Source organism: Caloenas nicobarica, chromosome 1 (assembly GCF_036013445.1).
Source record: "Caloenas nicobarica isolate bCalNic1 chromosome 1, bCalNic1.hap1, whole genome shotgun sequence".
NCBI lineage: Eukaryota > Metazoa > Chordata > Aves > Columbiformes > Columbidae > Caloenas > Caloenas nicobarica.
In genome coordinates this window covers 65,662,063-65,678,618 of record NC_088245.1, presented here as the reverse complement: position 1 = coordinate 65,678,618, position 16,556 = coordinate 65,662,063, and the positions used below count along the sequence as shown (strand labels likewise).

General features: G+C 44.3%; 1 protein-coding gene across 1 annotated transcript in view; it reads left to right on the top strand.

Annotated features, from left to right (window-relative positions):
• The first annotated feature begins 1,266 nt into the window (after nucleotides 1–1,266).
• PAH (phenylalanine hydroxylase) overlaps nucleotides 1,267–16,556 on the top strand; it is a 40,031-nt gene continuing 24,741 nt past the window's right edge. Inside the window, exons 1-2 of the mRNA XM_065641540.1 lie at nucleotides 1,267–1,308; nucleotides 5,776–5,883. Coding sequence (XP_065497612.1) covers nucleotides 1,267–1,308; nucleotides 5,776–5,883 — 150 coding nt within the window. The remainder of the gene's footprint in view (nucleotides 1,309–5,775; nucleotides 5,884–16,556) is intronic.

Below are 16,556 nucleotides of genomic sequence, written 5' to 3'. Positions count from 1 at the left end.
AACCGATTCTGTTCAGCAGCTATTGGATTTTTTAAGTACAGCTGATTCATGGTGAGTCTTTGTTAGCATTTACCAATCTTGGTTTGCTGTGGTGTGTGCAAGAGAGCTTCCCTCAAAGCTAAAACAACTGTAAAGAGATGATTTCTCATTCCACAGAATTTTTCTCCATCACAAAAATATAACAAGATTACCTGCCGTGACATAGTTTGTCAGTACAGATTTCACCATTCCATATAACAAGTCAGATACTTGAACAGTTGTTTTGTTTTTTTTTTTTTTTTAAATCTGCCCTCTGGTATTGGGCTATAGCTTTCCATTATTCCCTCAACCCCTTGGGTGACTCTAAACCAAATCTGGGCTCTTTTATACCAAGCCTTTACCAACCTTTTCTGAAATAATTTATGCCTCCTACTCTGTTCCTCTTGTAGTTCTCCACAATGGACACTATATAGAAGCACACAAAGATCTGCAGTTCTTCTGCATTCTCCTGCCCTGCCCTCTAGCTCTGATGTGCTCTTCCCTGCTCTTTTTCTTCCTTTATCTTCTTCCCTTTCTCCATGTCCACACTCATATCCCACTGTGAGGTTCATGCAGCTAACTCCTCTCTCATGCTTCCTTTGCACAGGCTGTTTCTCTCTGATGTCTGGTGTGTGGAGTGATGTCTCCTGCTCTCTGACCTCTTGGATGCAGCCCAGGAGGTCCTACTAAAGGACAAATCCCCCAGCTGCTGCTCTATGTCACGGCCCTCCCTGTCTCATGTCTGGCATCCAAACAGCAGATCCCGGAGAACATCTGATCTCTGGTCATGTGGAGCGAGCCTTGACAGGAAACCCACCTGAGGCAGAACACACATGGGGCGGTGGGAATGGATGGGGAGAAGGATGAACCGAAGATGATGTGTTGACATGCAAAAATGAAAACAGCAGCTGATGTTGATCAGGAGGAGGAAGGCTGTTAATTCAAAGCATGCTGCTCGTCCACGTTGGTTGAAGATAGAAACAATATGCTGGAGTGCCGCTGTGCTCCGGGGTGGGACTTGCTTGTCCATGCACCGGGGGTGGGTGGAAGAGGCGTGCAGGGAGAACGCCCCCTTGGCACTGTGTCCAGGGGAGGGAGCTGGAGAAGGGAGGGAAAGGGAATAGCTTTGCCTGGCTTGCTCCACTTTAAATACCTTTGCACAGAGCTCTGACTGCTGTCATAAGATCAGAAGGCTTCACCTAGAGCGGCAAAGGGACCTCCCTGAGTAGGCATCGCTGCCTCTGCAACATGGATGCTCAGCACTGCAAAATGAATGGTGACCCTTTCCAGGTAAGTGATGGGATCTGCATGTCCACTCTTCGCAGAAGGGGCTGTAGCTGCCTCTCTCCTGCCCCCTCCTCCCATGCTGGCAAGTCTTATCCCCCCCTTCTCTGAGAGGCAGTGTGACCCGAGATGAGAGGAAACAAGTTGCCTGTCTTGATGCATTGCCACGCCTGTTTGCCACCGTTCTCCCTTTTGGCAGCTGGAGTACTTGTCTGTTGTTACTTATGCTCACAAAACAGCAGTGAGAACAAAAAAGAACACTGCAGCAGTATCCTTGCAGGTATGGCAAATAGAAGAAGAAGCAGAAAAGACCAACAGCTAATTAGAAGTCTTAAACATGTGCAATGAAATGTAAGCTGTCTTCTTCTCTTAAAGGAAAACAGCTCTTCTGATGGAACTATTTGTTAAATTTTGTGATTTTGATATCCTTTTTTTAAATGTTTACCTTTTTGCTTTGAACTCTTTGCTTTCAAAAAAATAGGAAAGTCCTGAAGCCCCCACCTTTCGATTACAGGCACTATAGTTACTGCAGGGGCAAGTGATGTAACCTGAGGCCAGTGTGGTTAATTATTAGGACCAAATTCTGTGGTGTGCGTGTGTCCTATGCAGTGCTGCTGAAGCTAGAGAAAAGCTGTAGAAGGTGGTCAAAAAAGGGCTTCAGTTTCTACAAGCCTTTTTAAGAGTGGAGCAGCCAAGGAAGCCTTGTGCGCTGAGGCTGAAATACCACAATAATTCTCTGAAGTGTCACCATGCTACTTTTTCAAGTCCCGCTTGGTCCCAATGAGATATGTGGCAGCTGAGCATCTAAGTGCCTTAAAAAAGTCTGAGTTGGAAACTGGTTTGATTTTCAGAAGTAACTTAGAAATCTTATTGCCTTTGAGATACTTTCCCCCATTTTTTTCCTACTATTTTGTGTATCCAGTAAGTATGGAATTTACAACAGAGAAGTGAAATTTTTCTCTCACTGAAACAGCAAGCACAACTTCCTCTGGCTTTAACAGTGTTGGAATTCACTCTGAAGGGCTTTATCTAACCAGCTCAGAAATGGATTAGAAGGTGGACAGGTCTGTGTTATTGACCTCCATAGTGCCACAAGTGTCAGGAAGGCAATACCAGTCTATGTACGAAGTGGTTAACTAAAAATGCAGATTTGCATTGCGCTCAGATAAACCTGTCCTTGCATCTACGCATCACCTATCTTTGAGACTGTGCTATGTTCAGGAATGGATGTTCATGTTGATCCACTATTTCTTGTTCTATTTCTGGAAAAAAAAATGTCAGAAGAAAATGAGTACTTAATTTATTCCATATACATGTATAAATCACGTATACAGATCATATAGGCAGTGTTTCAATGACAATGAAATTAATATTCAATTCTTAATCATAATCACAGTAGTAACAGAACAGTAGAACCGTCCCAAAGTTGCAATTCCTCCAATGTAAGAAGTTGAAACCCAAGAAATTAGAATCAGAATTGAAAATGGATAAACTGTGATCACCACTTAAAACTATATATAGGTAGTACAAAAAGCTCAACAACAAATGTGAGTGCATGTGTGTCTGTTGACGTATATCACCTCCAATGGATATGTTCATGTACATTGTCTCCAGTGTATAGATTTATATCACTTCCATATATATTGATAAGAACTGGGTACCAGGAAAACAAACATTTTTGTCTTCTTTCCTCTTGCAATGAAAGCTGTCGTCTCTGTGGGTATGAACTAACTTTTGTCAAGAGAAATGCATGCACATGCAGATGTGCAAGAAGTTAAGCAAGTGTCACCCTGTTTGCAGGATTAGTGCCTACTCCTTACTGCAACTGGTCTTACTTTTAAGCAGCAACATAAATCAGTTTACAAGATTGGGAAAATGAGTGAAGGCACCTTGAAAGTGGCTGATCTCAATACATCAAGGCTAGTGACAAATGAGAATCTATCTGGGTTGAAAAAAAGGTTTTTAAGGTGCTTTTGGATTATCTTATCGTATAAAGAGATCAATTAACATCAAAAGTACCTTGCAGGACTTGAACCTTGCATTGTATCCCATGCAGGTGTCCAAACAACAAATTCTTTGTCATAGATTCATAGAATGTCCTGAGTTGGAAGGGACCCACAAGGATCATCGAGTCCAACTCCTGTCTCTGCATATGACAACCCCACAGTTCACACCGTGTGTCTGAGGACGTTATTCAGTCTCTTCTTGAACACTGTCAGGCTTGGGGCCGTGACACCTCCCTGGGGAGCCTGTTCCAGTGCTCCACCACCCTCTGGGTGAAGAACCTTTTCCTAATGTCCAACCTAAACCTCCCCTGGCACATCTTCCTGCCATTCCTTCAGATTCTGTCATTGGCCACTAAAGAGAAGAGTTCGGTGCCTGACCCTCCTCTTCCCCTTGTAAGGAAGCTGTAGACCATGATGAGATCTCCTCTTAGTCTCCTCTTCTCCAGGCTGAACAAACCAAGTGACTGTCACACAGATTCAAGTCAACCTGCCATAGAAATTAGTCCTTGAGGCATCTTTTGGCAAGAGTATTTTAAATGCATAAAAGCACGGCTTTTAAAACTGTTCCAGTGCAGACCATGAAAACCAAATTCTTGGTCCACTGGGCAGACACTGGTGTAACACAGTTCTGTCCTTAAGATCAGTTTTGGTTGCAGTGGGGGAGACCAGAATGGCAAAGCCACGCAGGGATGGTATTTAAGATTATGGTTTTGGTCACACTAACTCTCATAAAATTTCTTGATGGCTGACATTTTCTTTTGCCTTTTGACAGACTTCTGTCATTGTTTCCACTTGTGTTGCTTCAGGTGAGAATGAGTTTCATTAGCCAGCTGCCACACCACTCCTGACTGCTTCTCCTCTTGGTTCCCACCAGCTAAGAGCTGGGACGGGTCCCTGGCTGGGTGAGGAACCGGGAAACACAGAGATGCTGCTGGAAGTGTCACAGTTGAGCAGGCGACAAACTTCCCTCTGGTGCATAAAACCAGTATTTCTACTACAGTTCCCACTAGAGGCTCCCCATAAAGATGGAAAACATTTGGATAAATTTTGCAACCTCTGGAAATAAAGCCAGGTAGAAAATTGTGTTGCCAGTCTCTGGCAAAGAATTCTCAGGTCAGCAGCAGCCTCAGAGACAGCTTGAAGAATTGGCAATTATTTACTTTACAAAATAAAGCTATTCCTTAAAATGCTGTCTCAGAAAATGCAGTCCCACCAAGAGCTTTATGGCTTCAGGAGCAGCTGGATTTGATTATTAATCCTTCAGCTACAAAGACTGCCTTTGCTATTTCTGAGGACAATATTTGGAAACTGAGACTCCTTATACTCTGATTTATATGTTAAATTATGCAATAGCTGTAATGGAGACAGACTCTGACTGAAAATCCAGACTGTAACGAAGAAAAATTGAAAGGATGGATACCTTAAGTCAGGTTTTAGCCCAGGACTTGTTACATCAGGACCTGTGTGTGTTGCAGATGTCTGGTATGATCTTTGAAATACCAGCCAGGAGTGATTTGCCCAAGGCCAGTAGTAAAAAAACACAAATAAGGCCTTAATGTGACTTTTGAAAGTTTGTGTTGGTTGTGCATCAAATTTAATATAAAAAACTCCATAAGTGATTCTGGAAATCTCAGCAGGCACTTACCTGCCATGGCAGATACCCAGATAATTTTGAAAATCTGGCCCAACTCCAGGACTCAGTTTCCTGCTTCTAAAGCAGTGAAATAGCTCTTCCCTACTCAACATAGCTTTTTTAAAAATAAATGCATGTACTGGGACATACCAAGATATTCTGGAAATGAGCAGAAAATCAATAAGAGAAAGAGAACAAACATAAATGAAAACATATCTCTCCCTAACTGGGTCTTTACTCACTGTAGGATTTAGGAAAGATATGAATGAACATTTGCTCCAATATCATTCTCTTTTTTTTGTTGTCGTTTTTATTTTGTTTTTGAACTATCTTCCATTTACTCCTTGTGAATACAGCTCTCCTGGTGCTACCTGGAAGGTATAAGCAGAACTAAAGGGAAACATAGATCATGGCCTGCAGCTCTATACAGAGCTCGTCTATGTTGCTCTGCTTAGTCTTGAGTGTTAATGAAAAGAGAGCGTGAGGGAAGATCTTACTGTAGCTGAAACCCAAAGTGCAGTAATGTTTCCAGTCTTCCCTGAGTTTGATACACTTGACAGGCGAAGCAAGGTAGAGATGATATTAGAGTATTTTCATGTCCTTTTTGACCACCTCCCTCTCGCCTGAAGAGAAGGGATTTGTGTCTGTACCATCTTAAATCACAGCAGCCCCAGAACTGCTCTACTTCAGGCAGCAACAGTGGCCTTAATTCTCACTTAAAGCAACTTTACACCCTCTTTACATCGCTGATGCTGTGCAAAAGGAAAATGAAGCAAATCGAAACTGACTTCTGGTGTGACTATAGATCTTTTATGTTTGTTTGTTTTCTTTCAGGAATCTATGTACCTTGAAGAGTCCTCAAATAAAAATGGTGTGATTTCCTTGATTTTCTCTCTGAAGGAAGAAGTTGGGGCATTGGCTAAAGTTCTGCGCACATTTGAGGTAAATATTTTCCTTCAGGAGACCCGACCATGTGTTTACGTTTTTGCATTGCAGCAACATATTCTCAGGGTATTTGTGGTCATGTTTGTAATTCCATTTCTTTGCCATAATGGGGGAAACTAGCATGAGGTTCTTTTCTGGGGCTAAAATAACATAAAGTCCTGGCGCAGAAGTGGCCTTTTTAAGTTAAAATTTGACTTCAAACTTTTAAATTAAAGCCTCTATTTTAAACTCATATGAGGGTAGAAAAAAAGCATTTTCTCATTTAAGAAGAAGATATTTCACTGCAACTGCTTGAGTAACAGGTAGAAGTGAATTGTGCCATAGCCTGAGATTGACATCTGAGTTTATATTTATATGTATATTTATATTTATATTTAGGCAAATATAACCTGAATGTGAGCTGTGTTCCATGTTCCATGAAGTATTTCTACTCAGGACAGCTACTGCTCTCTTAATCCTTGCTTGCCTCAATAAATCTGATGTAAATAAGCGTACCATTTCCCACTGTTGGCACTTCTACAGAGAAGGTAGAGTCTACCTACAATACAGCCCAAAAATGACAGCATTTTGCACTTTGTTCAATCCAAAGGAACTCAGCAGCTTTTACTGACTGATTTGGAAAGCTTTTGGGGAAATAAGGAGCCATTTACCTTTCAGGGCATTGTGTGCCTATTTATTCTTCTGGAAGTTTTTCCCAGATGTCATGGATGCTGTTTAAAAAGCACAAAATCCTTGCAATTCAAGATGGTTGTGTTACAACACACTCAGCTGTGTACTCTGTGCTCCCAAGCAAATACACTGTTATGTTGGTTTTGTGACTTCTTTTTTTTTTAGAACACCATCATGTAACAGTTGTGCCTCAAAGCAGCTCTTTCTGTAAAACACTGTAAAAAGTTGTGGCCTACATACTTTCCATTCATAAACCAAACTGACTAGGAAATGAAAGGTTTGTGTGGTATTAGTACAAATGAAAACTGATTATGGACATACTTGATTCATTAAGATGAAGAGAAATTCATACCAACAACAGCAGAGCTAGTCCAAATCTGTGGACTGACCACAGTAATACAGTCCTGCAAAATGTCCATGTGTTGGTGGCATGTAAGTGAATTAAAGAGGCTGCTCACATTCTCTAGATAAATGCATTGCTGTCTACTAATCAAATCGCTGTCAGCTCTAGAGGAAAATCTGCATGGGAGCTAGTATAGGAAGGAGAGAAGTAGCCAGTTCTTGGATGTGACCCTCCTTGCCCCAAAGCAGGTACCTAAACTAGACCATCTGAGTCATAGTTTTCCCTAGTGACCCTGATGGCAACTGAGGGGATGGAGCTCAGCTAAAGATGTCTATACTGGTGGCTGGGTGGTTTCCCATCCCAATGAAGCCAATCCTTTTTGTGCAAACTCGCAGTCTCCCTCAGCACCAAGGCTTGACAAGAGACCTGGCATAGATGTTCTTATATCAGTTTATGCATGGGTGGCTGGAGAAAAGGGATTTAATTGTGCAAGCCTGACCTGCAGCTTCAGCTCCTCAGGGTTGTCATTAGGGAATTCATGAGCATTGGGATGTGTTAGCAAAAGCAGCCCTTGGGCTGCTCTAATTCAGTGCAAAGGACCTCGCCCTGAGTACAGCACTGTAAAACCCATGCGCACACACAGCTGAGGTAACCTCCACCTTTTCCCACTTGGGCCATGACCATGGCACCTCAGAGACACAGACTCTGTGCTCAGTGACATCTGCAGCAGATACGAGAAAGGTGGTGTTACGCAGGGGAAGGGTGGGGACAAGGAGGAAGATCTTGAGAGGATTTTTTCATCTTTACGCCTTCCCTTCTTAAAAAAATCAATTCTGAGATGCAGGTTAGCTACAGGAGTTAGTTCAGACTCTCTGTTGCTGGGCACCTCTGGGCAGGGACACCCCTCGTCTTGTCCCCATGGTTTCTGTCGCCAGCTCAGCGCTGGCCTGGGGAAACCCAGCAGGTTTATCTCAGAGTAACAGCACAGGGAGGAGATGTGGGGATGGCTGCTCTGGCTGTCGTTGCCTTAAGCAACCACACGAAGTAGGAAAAAGGAAAACATGAAAGCCACAAAATATGATCAGACGTCCACCACTCCACCAGAGTGGATGTTGGCTCCCACGGAGGGCCAGACCTTGTGCAGCCACTGGTGCTGATGGCCATGCATGGCACATTTAGAGCCCCTCTGATCCTTGCTGAGGCTGGGGGTTGCCCAGGCCACCAGTCTCTCTCAGCATTCTTGCGTGGGAACGCAGGAGGACAACACAGCTCAACCCTCTACTCCTCCCAGCTCACACTTGGGAATGATTAAGGGATGGTGCCGCCAGCACTGGCTTTGAGGATTTTGCCTCTTGTCTAGCCAATTTATAAAATTACTCTGGGAAATGAAGGGTGGAGGAGGAGGGTTGAGAGAGCTGTAAATATGAAAGTCTGGGAAAATAAATCCTCTTTCAAGACAGGGAAGAAAGTGTGGAGACATGATCCAGACTGAGACGCAGGGAATTGAGGGGGTACCCAAAAAAAAATGAGTGATCACGCCATGTCATCAGCAGTCAGGCTGCCTTTCTGTAAAGGAGGTGTCTGTGTGGGCCTTGGGAGGTTCATCCTCTGCTTGGCTGAAGAGCTGGAGGAAAAATTTCTGTTGCTCTGGGAGGGCTGTTCAGTCACTCTTATGTCCCTGCCCAACACAGGAGCACCTCCTCACTCCCAGTTACACATCCCATCTGTGTCTCATCTTCATGCTGGGGTGAAACTTGGCCAGGCGTTAGCCCCCACTGCAGCCTGATGTCCACGGGGTGAAAGAGTCCAAAGGGAGCTGAGATGTGCTCCAGTCCGGCCTTGCATGCAGATAACAGGAGGTCCAGGACTGACGCCAAATCAAACACCATGGCTGCTCCCCAGTCTAGCCATCATCTGTACTCGCCCAGGAGACAAACCTCCCAAGGAGGGAGGCAATGTCCAAACACAGCCCAGATGAACTGGGTAAGCCCCCATTGTGGGCCAGGATGGCCTGAAGGTGGGGGAGCCTAGTAGCCAGGCAGGTGAAGGCACAAGTCCAGTCTCTATAGAGAGAGCACTCATGGCACAGAATTACGTCCTGTAACCGAAACACCAAGTTTAATATAAATTCAATGTGTTTTGGGGACTAGTCCATTAACATTTGTTCTACTCAAACATCTCTCAAGGTTACTCATGCAGTTGACAGGGTGCTGCATACTCTCACATTTGTTTTCTTGTTCAGAGACCCAAACTCTTGGTTTCTGTTCAGGTCCCAGTTGCACATAAGTGTGTAGCTACAGTGACAAATATTGTTTTTCCTATGTAGCTTGAAGGCTTTTTTCCTGAGGAATTTCCTCTATGTACTCAAGTTCCTTATGTCTGCTGGCTTTATGTCCAAAATGTACTTGATTATATACACTTTTCTCTTATGTTTACCCTTGATTCATCTTCTCTCTAAAGCATTTTGGTGTCAGGCCAATGCACAATGTCCAAAAAGAGCAAGCAGTCTGTATGGAACAAGGGCTGGACCCTCAGAAGGGCATGCACGTATTTAAAGAAAGACTATATGGCTTTTTAAGTTGAAAGCATTTCTGTCTTTAAAAACAAGCCCAAACCATGTCTATGGAAGGATTCAACATCCACTTTGGGTGGGAGAAGAATCTTTTCCCAGTCTCTCACACAAAAATAAGCAGCATTGAGGAAAACATCCCCAAACACCAGACATCAGCAGGCTCCTAAGCTCTTCTGGCCCCTAGCTCTTGTCTCTCCTCTGTTTTGCAAATCCTTGCCTGGTTGTGTGAATCTGCTCCTCCTGGACTGTTCTGCACCCAGGGTGCCCTATGCCATGGTTGACAGTAGAGTCCTTGAGTCCCTTCTCCACCTTCCCTGAAGAGAGGCAGCATCCACAGGACCAGGCTCACACTCTGCCATGCTGTAATGTAATAGCAGCTCAATCATGCCCAGCAATAAGTAGATTGTCAAAACTGAATCCACTTTGCTTCCACGCTAGATGCTCTGTGTGTATATTGGGATGTGGTAAAAATTCACTTTCTGCTTATCAGACCCAACTATTCTGCACTTGAATAGCCTATTTGGCCATAAACTTTATCCATCCTAGTGTGCATACAAATTCCTTATGGGTTATTCTTGGAGAACACCTTTTTCCTCCTTGCAGGCTTGAGGGTTGCCATAGAGGCAGCATGAACCTGCCAGCAGAGTTATTACACCAACTTTATTTTAATAGGACCTGCCGTACCCTAAGGTACTGCTTAGTGCAACTGTATACTGTTCATTTGTCTAATGCGATTACAGAAGATGATAGCTAGGAAGCCAAAACTTTAATAAATACCTTAGTCTGAAACACAATATCACACATAAGCAAAATATCATGCTTAAAATCAGGAAAACACAACTGTCATTGTGAACTATGGTTTGGGTTTTTTTTTTATTTACTGGACAAATCATAGAATCATAGAATGATTTGGGTTGGAAGGGACCTTAGAGATCATCTAGTTCCAACCTCCCTGACATATGCAGGGACATCTTCCACTAGACCAGGTTGCTCAAAGCCCTATCCAACCTGACCTTGAACACTTTCAGGGATGGAGCATTCACAACATCTCTGGGCAACCTCTTCCAGTGCCTCACCATCCTCATGGTGAAGAATTTCTCCCTTGTAACTAATCTAAATCTACCCTCTTTCAGTTTAAAGCCATTACCCCTTGTCCTATCACTACATGCCCTTGTAAGAAGTCCCTCTCTAGCTTTCTTGTAGGTCTCCTTTAAGTACTGGGAAGCTTCTATAAGGTCTTCCCAGAGCCTTCTCTTCTCCAGGCTGAACAACTCCATCTCTCTCTGCCTGTCTTCATAGGAGAAGTGCACCAGTCCTCTGTTCATATTCAAGGCCCTCCTCTGAACTCGCTCAAACAAGTCCATATCCTTCTTATGTTGGAGGTCCCAGAGATGAACACAGTGCTCCAGATGGAGTCTCATGAGAACAGAGTAGAGGAGGAGAAGCACCCCCCTGACCTATCAGTCATGCTTCTTCTAATGCAGCCCAGGATGCAGTTGGCTTTCTGGGCTGCAAGTGCACATTGCTGGGTCATGTTGAGCTTCTCATCAATGAACACTTCCAAGTCCTTCTCCTCAGGGCTGCTCTCAATCCATTCTCTGCCCAGCCTGTATTTGTGCTTGGGATTGCCCTGACCCATGTGCAGAACCTTGCACTTGGCTTTGTTGGACTCCATGAGGTTCACACTGGCCTGCCTCTCAATCCTGTCAAGGTCCCTCTGGATGGCATCCCTTCCTTCCAGCATGTTGACTGCACCACGCATCTTGGAACGTCACTTGTCACTGGTTTCCACTTGGTCATCAAGCCACTGACCACAGCTCTTTGAGTGTGACCATCCAGCCAATTCCCTATCTTCCAAGTGGCCCATCCATCGAATTCATGTCTCTCCACTTTAGAGACAAGGATGTCATGCAGGACAGTGTTAAGTGCTTTCCACAAATCCAGGTAGGTGATGTCAGTTGCTCTTTCCTTATCCATCAATGCTGTAACCCCATTGTAGAAGGCCACCAAATTTGTCTGGCATGATTTGCCTTTAGTGAAGCCATGTTAGCTGTCACCAATCACCTCCTTCTTTTCCATCTGCCTTAGCGTAGCTTCCAGAAGGTTCTGCTCCATGATCTTGCCAGGCATAGAGGTGAGACTGACTGGCCTGTAGTTCTTCAGGTCTTCCTTTTTTTTCCTTTTTACAAATAGGGGTTATGTTTCCCCTTTCCAGTGAGTGCGAACTTCACCAGACTGCCATGACTTCTCAAATATGATGGATACCGGCTTAGCAACTTCATCCACCAGTTCCCTGAGGACCCATGGTTACATCTCCTCAGGTCTCATGGACTTGTGCACCTTCAGTTTCCTTAGGTGGTCTTGAACCTGATCTTCTCCTACAGTGGGTGATTCTTCATTCTCCCAGTCCCTGCCCTTGCCTTCTGTGACTTGGGCAATGTGGCTTCTTGGTGAAGACTGAGGCAAAAAAGTCATTGAGTACCTCGGTCTTCTCCATATCTCAGGTAACCAGGTCTCCCTTTTCCTTCTGGAGAGAGCCCACATTTTCTCTAGTCTTCCTTTCATCACTGACATACCTATAGAAGCTTTTGTCATTGCCCTTGATGTCCCTGGTCAGATTTAATTCTATCAAGGCTTTATCTTTCCTAACATGATCCCTGGCTGCTCAGACAATTTCTCTGTGTTGGTTGCCTGTCCTTGCTTCCACCCTCTGTAGACTTCATATTTGTGTTTGAGTTTGCCCAGGAGCTCCTTGTTCATCCATGCAGGTGATTTTTGCCTGACTTCCTCTTTGTTGGGATGCATCCCTCCTGAGCTTGGAGGAGGTGATCCCCAAACATTAACCAGCCTTCTTGGGCCCCTCTTCCTTCCAAGGCTTTGTCCCATGGTACTGTACCAAGCAGATCCCTGAAGAATCCAAATGAAGAAGTTCCAGAGTATCAGTCCAGGTCAGAAAAAGACAGAAATCTTCCAGGTGTCTTATCAAAACTGAAAAAGCAAAGCAGAGCATTTCGGGTTAAACCAAATGTTACACATGATGGGAATGTTGAGACTGCTTTTTAAAATGACAACAAAGTCCATTCTGAAAGAAAAAGAATGGAAGGAAAAAAAAAGTTGTCCCCTCTCAAAGACTGGCATTTCAAAATTTAAATTTATCATTAAAAACATCAGAACTAGACATTTTAATACACAAAAGATTTGAATTGAAATTTTTCCACATGAGTTTGTGAATACAATTATCTCCTCCAAAGTCCTTTTCCTGATGGATTTACAAGAAGTAGAAGACATGTTACCTGTAGTATGTGGTAAACATTGGGTTGGAATATATTACAAGTTTGCTCAACCCGTTCTTGGAGGGGAGTCTTCCATTTTCTCTTCACTGATGTGACCTTCCCAAATATAGAGCAAGACTTCAGTACAAGGTTCAGCCGTCAGTGGTGTTACTTACAGTGGGTAGGGCTTTAGCTCAAAAGCAGCCACATTGATTTGCACTGAGTAGGATTCCTGCTCCTGGAGCAAGTTACTGCTCCATGGGAGGACTGGATGAGAGTAACGAGCTGCACCGTATGAGACTCTGTTGCTTTCACATCCAATGAAGATGACTGTGCTCTTTTTCTGTTTAGGAGTTTACATTATTGAACAGAAAGTCTAAAACAACTGTTATCTCTTTGTCCCTTGTGAAGGTATTGGCTCTGCAGTGTTTTGGGTTGTTTCCAAATCGGGAGAAGTGAATGGTCGTTTGGCCAGGGGGTGTGTTGGAGGTGTCTGCAGTGATAGGTGAGAAGGCCAGGCGTGCCTGTCCCGTGACGCTTGTTTTTTCATCACAGTATGCACATGCACAGCTACAATCATCTTATTACACCTGAACTCACTGCTCTAAATCCATGTCTTCGGTCTTATCTCTCCTTCTTATGGGGCCAGGAGAGCAGGACACTTTGATCTAGTAAAACAACATGAGTTTAAAGGGAGGAGTGCCTTCTTGCTAGGTGTTTGTGCAGTGCCACATGCTGTCACATAAGCTTTTTGATTTGTCCTGCCTCATGGGTTTTGTGGCTAGATTGTGCTAAATGCCTCATACCAAACTTTATGTTTGGAGCAGAAATGTGGAGTGATGGACACCAGGGGCAGCTCCAGGACCAGCTGGCCGTTGGAGCTATTTGCTGGCAGAGACCAGGTCTGGGTCCCTTTGCCTCCATGAGCTTGTCATGTGAGGAAGACCTTAGGAAATATGAAGGAGAAGATGGGGAAGCACTGTCTGCAGCTGAGAAACAGGCCCTTGGACAATAAAGCTGAACCAGATGGCTGGTTTTGCCTTCACGTTGGGAAACCATGGCTGAAGGCACCACTGTAACTTCCTCATCTCCTGTGAAAATTAGGCACTGAGTTTCTTCTTGTGTTTCTGCAAGCACAAAGTATCCATCTGCACTGAAAGCTTCCCCATGTAGCTATGAAAACATAACTTTTCTTTTCCAATGATCAGGTCATTAAATTCTCTTGGCAGTGACCTCTGCAAGACTTCTGACTTAGTGTAACACCAGGCTGGTTTGACCCTGCTGGTGTGGGGCAGCTGCAGCATGAGAGATGCTTGGTTGGGACGGCATAAGTGGAATAACCTGGGGAAGAGGCTGGAGCTGCTTCACAGCCTCTCAGAGAGAGCCAAGGCTGAGATCCAGCATCGTGGGGAAAGGCAGGCAGGTAGATGGGCAGTCTTCTCCTGCATTCCTCATTACCTCTGTTATAAATTGCTATCTGTATTGCTAACCCGTCATTCAAAAATCATGACTTACACAAAATAGACTTAAATTCTAACTTGCTTTTTGGGCTCTGAGAATGTCTTGAGACTTCTTTCTCTAAAGGGGAGCAGTAGAGATACAGTTAACTTGGATATTAAAGCCGACATCTTTCACTCCCAGGAGTGGAGGTTTTAAGAAAAAAAGCAAGAAATTTGAAGTGACTTCTGCTAACTCCAAGGCATCTGGCAATACCGTACCCCTGTGGTGCCCTTAGGTGTTACACTTAATGCTGCCCTCAGTCCTCAAGGCAAAATCTGTTCTAAATTGTTAATACTTGCTAAAAAGTATATCAGAAATGGCCTAGTACACTACTTCAATGTAAATGCAAGGTGAACAACTACGCCTTCCTCTACCGATACAGAAGCACTCCAGCTAGTATGTGGTTGTATGATGGGATGTGTCCATATAGGAAAGACTCAACCTCTGTGCCGGTCATAATCCTGAGGGGAAGCAGGGAAGGAGGAACCTGCTGCAAATTCTTTGAAGCTGATGAATGGTGGGGAGAATTCAGCAAAGACACATCTGATCTCAAGCCATGGGCTCATCTGATTCCTATCAGCTCTAAAATAGGAAGAACAGAAGAGACCAATGTTAATAGTTCAGGCATGAATCCAGCTTCAAACATGTGACAGCCCAAATCTTCCAAAACCAGTTAGGTTAGGAGTTAGGTTCCATCAACAAAAAATCGCTGAAAAATCATGAAGTTGCATAAAATCAATACAAAAATTTTATTAGCTCTCTTTTGAGGTCATATGTTGTCAAGATTTCAAGCTTTACTGAAAAACACAGAGATTGAAAACTGCTTAAAATAAACAACTAAACCAAAACTGTCCCCATTCTCCTTTCTTGGGTATCTATTTGTCTCCAAAAGTTGGAGCTTTAAATAAAACATCAACTACTATGAGAAATCTCATGCAATTGCAAGATTTGGCGATACTGGGAGTACAAAAGTTTTGAACAGTGTGGAACTATGAAGATTTAACACTAGATGGAGTAGTTGTACTAGAATGAAATCAAGATATTTGTAAAGCAGCTCTAGTAACAGAGCCATTGTAAATATTTTGAAATCGGGAGCTTAGTAGCAAGTCACAGCATATGAAAGCATGTTTCTACAGGAGCGCCAGTTGAGGCGTTTGGATGTATGCTCCTGAATTCTTGCTTCAAAAACAGACGCCAGAAGGGTTCTCCCTTCAGCTTCTCTGTCATGAGGTCCTGAAGCCTCATCACAAGGAGGTAATGTGTTGGCTCTGCACATTGCTGAGCTACAGGCACCTCTCAAATAAACAGCAAACCAGCTTCACACTCTGCAGGAGGTGATGGTCCCTCCTCCCTGTCTTCTTTTTTTTTCTTTTCCTTTCCCTTTTCCCAATGTCTTAGGTTGTGACAATACTTTGGGAAGCATTGATGCTCCTGCTGCCTTAAGCATGCTTTGTGCCCACCCCACAGCTTTTCTCTTCATTCCCAACCGCTGCATCATTCCCTCCATTTTGTGCAGCTGCTCCCTGAGCCGGGTTGGAGAGCTGGTACAATGGAAAAGTCACTTGGCCAAAGAAAGGAAAAAAAAAAAGGCTTATAGTTGAGGTACCTGTGTGACCTCCCAAGCAGTTCTGCTATCTCGAGGAAGGATGCTGAGGCAGGGATGGAAATTTGTGAGAGGGGGAAGCAAGCAGAAGATAATGGCCACTGAAGAGTGGTCCATTTTATCACAGCCTCTGCAAGATGTGGAAAGCCCAAACAGTGTCTGTGAACCTACACAGAGACAGAATACAACACCCCGACGCATCAGCCCAACACATCAGTGCAAGGCAAAAGCAAAGCAGCAGCTCAGTGTGCCTGAGCCGAGACTTGGGCTGAGGGATGTTTTACGCTCACTCTCTAACTTTCTGAGTGGCTCTACAGAGCAGCTGAATGGCGCTGGGCTCCAGGTGCCAGCTTCACGTTGCCGCACTGCTCTGCCTGACATGGCCGTGGCGAAGGGGCCCGCGGCCCTCTGCGCCTGCTCTCTTTCGAAATTGTTCCAGCCCCAAGTCATCTGAACTTCCATCTCTGGGCTGCCCCACCTCCCTGGGCCTCACCAAGCAGAGGGTACAATGGGCACTCTGTTTGCAAAATGGGGCTTTGGAGGTCTAAAACAAATTGTCCTCGGGGCTGAGGACACTGGCAGCCATTCTCTCCCCCAAGACGTCCCCGCCAGGACAGCATCTCTCAAATGCAGCAGTTGGCAAATGAGCTTTTGACCTTTTCAACTTATTGTGTTGGTATCTAGCCAAACAATTTAAGTTCATCTGTAGCG